Source organism: Tamandua tetradactyla, chromosome 11 (assembly GCF_023851605.1).
Source record: "Tamandua tetradactyla isolate mTamTet1 chromosome 11, mTamTet1.pri, whole genome shotgun sequence".
NCBI lineage: Eukaryota > Metazoa > Chordata > Mammalia > Pilosa > Myrmecophagidae > Tamandua > Tamandua tetradactyla.
The window spans coordinates 92,943,438-92,949,581 of NC_135337.1; the positions used below are offsets into that span (position 1 = coordinate 92,943,438).

The 6,144-nt window shown below is 36.0% G+C and overlaps 1 protein-coding gene across 1 annotated transcript; it reads right to left on the bottom strand.

The window, feature by feature from the left end:
- Positions 1-281: 281 nt before the first annotated feature.
- Positions 282-1,211, bottom strand: LOC143649253 (olfactory receptor 7A10-like). Its single transcript, XM_077119416.1, has one exon. The coding sequence runs from the start codon at positions 1,209-1,211 to the stop codon at positions 282-284; it is 930 nt and encodes a 309-aa protein (XP_076975531.1).
- Between the last annotated feature and the right edge of the window lie 4,933 nt (positions 1,212-6,144).

Below are 6,144 nucleotides of genomic sequence, written 5' to 3' on the forward strand. Positions count from 1 at the left end.
TAAAGGACAAATATTTTGTTTAGAGTAATAGACAATGTTTTATATATTTTCTATTAAAATAAGCCAGAACTCAAAACTCAGTCCTGCACCCCAATACATGAAATTATTGCACCTGAAAACCAATAATTTTTTAACTTTATTAATAACATAAATTATCTAATCATATCTAAGGTCATAACTGACTCTGATTCTATGAAAATCCAAAGAAGCATAATTTATCACTTTCAGACTTTAAGCACTAAAAACAAGGCACATCGTCTGCCCCAGAACCAATGAACACTTTATGTCTTTCCCAAAAGGAATCTTCTCAGAGTCTTCTTTATGTCTTCATTCCTAAGACTGTAGATGAAGGGGTTCAGCATGGGTGTAACAATGGTGTACATCACTGATGCTGGTGCACTCACATGTGCATGATGAGTAGCAAAAGAACTAATGTACACACCTATGCTTGTACTGCAAAATAGGGAGACAACTGAGAGGTGAGACATACATGTGGAAAATGCTTTATATTTCCCCAGAGCTGATGAGATTAAACGTATGGAGGAAACAATCTTATAATAGGAGAAAATGATTCCAATGAATGGCCCTCCACCTAGAAGTCCAGTTGCAAAATATATCACTATGTCATTGATGAATGTGTCAGAACAGGAAAGTTGTACTATCTGGTTATATTCACAGAAAAAGTGGGGGATTTCCAAGTGTGCACAAAAGGACAGCCGCAACACCAGTAAGGTTTGTAACAAAGCATACAGGACAGTTGTGATCCAGGACCCCAGAACTAGAAGAATGCATAGCTGGGGATTCATGGTGACCGTGTAGAGCAGGGGGTGACAGATGGCCACGAAGCGGTCATAGGCCATCACAGCCAGGATGAAGTCATCCAAAACTAAAAAGAGTATGAAAAAGTACATTTGGGTGAGGCAGTCTGCATAGGTTATGACCCTCCTCTGCGTGCGGATGTTCACCAGCATCTTTGGAACAGTGGTGGAGGACAAACAGATGTCGATAAAGGACAGGTTGGAGAGGAAGAAGTACATGGGTGTGTGGAGGTGGGAGTCGGTGATGGTGGCCAGGATGATGAGCAGGTTCCCCAAGACAGTGACCAGGTACATGGACAGGAAGAACCCAAAGAGGAAAGTCTGCAGTTCTGGTTCCTCTGAAAATCCCTGAAGATGAAATTCTGAAATTTGTGTTTCATTTCCTTGTTCCATGTGGTTGGTGTGACTACCCAGAAACAGAGAAAGAACATGCCTAATTTTTTTATTTTTAAAATTTTTGTTAATAAAACCAATCAACATACAATGTGAACATTCTTTTTTCAGCGCATAATTGTATATTTATCATCATGATCATTTCTTAGAACATTTGAATCAATTCAGAAAAGGAAATAAAAAGAAAACAGAAAAAAATTCATCCATACCTTACCCCTTAACCCTCCTTTTCATTGATCGCTAGCATTTCAATCTACTAAATTTATTTTAACATTTGTTCCCCTTATTATTGATTTATTTTTATTCTATATGTTTTACTCATCTGTCAATAAGGTAGATAAAAGAAGTATCAGATATAAGGTTTTCACAATCACACCCTCACATTGTGAAAGCTCTATCATTATACAATCATCTTCAAGAGACATGGCTACTGGAACACAGCTCTACATTTTCAGGCAGTTCCCTCCAGCCTCTCTGTTACACCTTAAGTAAAAAGGTGATATCTATTTAATGCATAAGAATAACCTCCAGGATAACCTCTCAACTCTGTTTGAAATCTCTCAGCCTTTGATGCTTTATTTTGTCTCATTTTGCTCTTTCCCCTTTTGCTTGAGAAAGTTTTTTTCAATCCCTTCATGCTGAGTCCCAGCTCATTCTAGGATTTCAGACCCACGTTGTCAGGAAGGTCCGCACCCCTGGGAGACATATCCCACGTAGAGAAGGAGAGAACAGTGAGGTTGGTGGTCATGTTGCCTGAGAGAGAGAGAGGCCACATCTGAGCAACAAAAGATGTTGGTGCTCTTTTGAGGGTGAGTCTTAAGTCTAATTTTAAGTAGGCTTAACCTATCATTTGTGAGGATGGGTTTCATGTAAGCAAACCCCAAGATCGGGGGCTCAGGCTATTGCTTTGGTTGTTCCCACTGCCTGTGAGAATATCAAGAATTCTTCACTTGGGGAAGTTAAGTTTCCCCCTTTCTCACCATTCCACCAAGGGGACTTTGCAAATACTTTTTTATTCACCATTCAAATCCTTCTTAGATTTATCGAGGTATCATGCTGAACAAACATACAAAATCCCATGCCCTACTCAAAGTTCCATGTACTTATGATGTTCAATTAAGCTGCCCACATAAGTTATATTAGGAAATGCACTAGTCAAATACATATTTGTACCAAATAAACATGTTTCGCTTTAGTCTCACATATAAATTATAGTTTTAAAATATTAATTACCATCTATTTTCAACACCCTGCATTATTGACATTCCTTTGTTCTTCCTCATGTAAAATATTTTTTAATTTGAACATTTAGTCACAATCATTATATACTCTCGGCATTCCTAGATTATACCATCTCAGTCTTTATTGTCTATCTTTCCTTCTAATTTCATTTTTGCCCCCAGGCCTCCTCCCTCTCTCATTCTTACATTCAGCTTCATTCAGTGTTCTAACATTATTGTATTACAGTTAGATAGTATCATGTTGTACATTTCTGAATTTTTACAATCAGTCCTGTTGCACAATCTGTATCCATTCAGTTCCAATTACCTTATATCTACCCTATTTCTATCTCCTGATGATCTCTGTCTTAGCTGAAATTATCCAAGTTCATTCATTTATGTTACTTCATATCAGGGAGACCACACAGTATTTGTCCTTTTGTTTCTGGCTAATCTCACTCAGCATAATGTCCTTAAGATCCATCCATGTTGTTACATACATCATAACTTTATTATGACATAAACACATAAGGATTATTAACTGATACATAGTTTACATTTTGGTGACAAGAAATTAATTTCTAGAATTAGTTTATGAATTTAATCCTCTTTAATAATCCTTTGTGCAGTCTCTGAAAGGGAACTCCTCAAAAGTCTCATTGTTTCTTTACCATGACTTCCCAAACACCACGAGGTCTTCTCTCATATCCTTATCTTCTCTATTAGCAATCACATACTGAGCATCCAGCAAGCTGACAGTCACATATCCCCATGCACCTTTCTATATTACTAGGTTTATTGTCAAATTACCCAACTTAAAACCTCTAGTGATTACCCACCAGTCAACTAAGCCAACATTCCAGTTTCCAACACAAGCGTGACTCTCGATGGCCAGCTTGCCAGCATCCCCTCTCACGATGGCCTCAAGCATCCTGATCTCCATGACATTAAATTTGACTTGTACCCTCCCCATGAATTCATAGTTTTCATACTCATGGCTTCTTAGTTCTGTTTTCTTCTCCCTGAAGTCTCTCTAACATTTCTATTTTACCCCTTGAAAGTTTTTCACTCCCATTCCTTCTGGAAACTCTTACAGGTCTTCAGTAGGGCATACAGTCATCTCCTTTTTGAACTTTATTCATAACATTCTCACAGGAAGATGATAACTTCTATCATGTACTGTACTTAATTTAGATATTGGATACTATCATTTTGAATTTTTAATTTAAATCCATGCCTTTTCTCCCTCCTAGATTGTGAGAATGTTGACAGATGTAGCAGTGTTCTCTGTACTACCTCCCAGTACCTGTTCCTTCGGACAATGGATTTTAAAAGTAGCTGATTAAATCTAGAGATATATACTTTGTTAAATCCATTTTGCAGAAATTGCCAAAGTTGAAAGAAACAGAAACAGTGAAGAAGGCTTATCAAAAATTATAATTGATCCTATATAAAGAAATATCATTTCAATATGCTTATATCTAGGATAAATTAACCTGGAAGCCAAAATGGTAAAAACAAATCCTTCAAAGGGTGTTAAAATACGGTACAACTTTTAGAAATACATCTAACCATGAAAAGCAATGAAGTAATATGAGGAAAGCTGATATAAGAAAATCAAAATGGAAGTCTGAATATAAAGTGATATATTAAATTAAAAGAAGCAAAATTGTCTCATTTTGAAAAGGAATGGGAGAACCACAACATATAACAATGATATATTGGACCACAAAAAGCATATGAACTTTCCCATATTCCCTCCAAATACATCTACCCAAATATGAAATAACTAATGGCAAAGAAGAGTTTTGGTGAAAAACTGCAGTCTTTGTTTGAAAGAATGCAATGAAAAACGAGTAAAAACTCTCAGATGACTTCAAGAAAAAGCTCTCTGTTTCCATCCTCTTGAACTCTATCCTACAACATTTCCTGGAATCTCTGACTCACCTGGCAGGAATCTCTAAAAGCAAGGTCCATACCTGGAAGGTCTCCGTCTGGAAGACTGATTACGAAAATTGAAGCTCTGTCACCAAACAAGACAGCAGGAGTCAGCCATCAGTTCCCCACTGGATGCTGAAGAAAATATGATGTCTTGTCAGGGCCAATTCTGCACATTCTGAGAGACACAGGCAGAATTATATACAGCTTCCCTCCAGCTCCCCTTTAGCGCATTCCCGTCATTTTCCTACAACCATTGAGCTGTTATTTCCCTGTGGAACACTGGTCTGGAGAGAGAGCAAATTTTTAATGAAGATTCTCTTTATCCCAGGAGATAAAGTTACAAGTTAGGGAAACTCAGTTTTTATTATTCCTTAACCATGAAACCTCCTATCTTCCATAGATCTAACCTCCTAGCATCTTACCCCACTAATGTCTTAAAGTATCCTACAAAGCTTAACAGAGACCCGCACCGTGATGGCATTTCTTGGTTCTCCAAAGCACTGACATGGTATGAGGATATAGACCCTGTTGTCCAGAGTACAAAGAGGAGAAATTCCTTTGACATAAAATGAAGGATAATACATTCCTTTGTTTGATGATGTTTTACTAAAACATTACAAAAGATATTACGGTAATTCCAAATAAGACCTGTTATTTGCTCCCTCAGTTATAAAGTACTTCTTTTCTTTAAGAACTACATTTTGACGAGTTTATGAATCAATGTCTAAGCCTTGTTGCCTCATTTATTTTTACCCCATATCCTTGAATGCATCTTGATTTATTTACTTAGTACATCTAATAATGTGTTTATTCATTTAAAGACAAGAAAATAAATTTAAATTCTTGATACATTTAAAAAATTTATTTTGGTAGCATAAACACAACTCAAAAATTCCCTTTTTAACCACTGTCAAGTGTTCAATTCACTGGAAATAAGTACATTCATAATGTTTAACTACCATCACCAAGATCCTTTATTAAAAATGTCCATCTTCTCAAACAGAAACTCTGCAATTATTCAACAAATAGCTACCCCACCCAGTTCTGGTTACCTATGTTATATTTATCTATGAATTTTCTTATTCCAGGTATTTTAAATGTGCAATTTTGTTACAATATTTGCCATTTTATGGCTGCTTTCTTTTACAGAACAAGAAGCTCTTCAAGTTTCATTCATGTATTAACAGGTTTCAGAATTTCATTCCTTTTTGGAAGGAATAATATTGCATTTTGCTTATATATATTTATTTGTTTATACATTCATTTGTTGATAAGCTCTCAGTGTCCTTCCACCTTTTTGCTATTGTGAATAGTGTTGCTATGAATACTGATGTACACAGGGCAGTCCACATCACTGAATTCAATTGCTTTGGGTTTATGTAGAAGTGTGATTGATGGGTCATATGGTAATTCTGTGCTTATAGGACTGGAATTTTCCATGTTATATGGTAATTCTATGTCCATGTTGGGCATGAAATTTCTATACAAAGCTGACTTCCATAAAGAATGTATCATTTAAAACTCAACGAATAATATACAAGAGATATAATACATAACTCTTACTCACCAATGTATGTTATTCAATGGATTTTGTTTTGTTTTGTTTCTTCATTTGCATTGCACTGCTGATCCACAATGATGACCATATTTCCATGTGATTATTGGTCATTTCTGAGTTTTCTTTGATGAAATGAGTGTGCATGACTTCTGAACATTTCCAATTCTTTTCTTTTTATTTTGTCTTTTTGTTTTTGAGTTGCAGCAGTTGTTTT

Excerpts from the sequence above, each read along its gene's own strand:
- LOC143649253 (XM_077119416.1), bottom strand. The coding sequence starts at position 1,211 with ATGGAACAAGGAAATGAAACACAAATTTCAGAATTTCATCTTCAGGGA.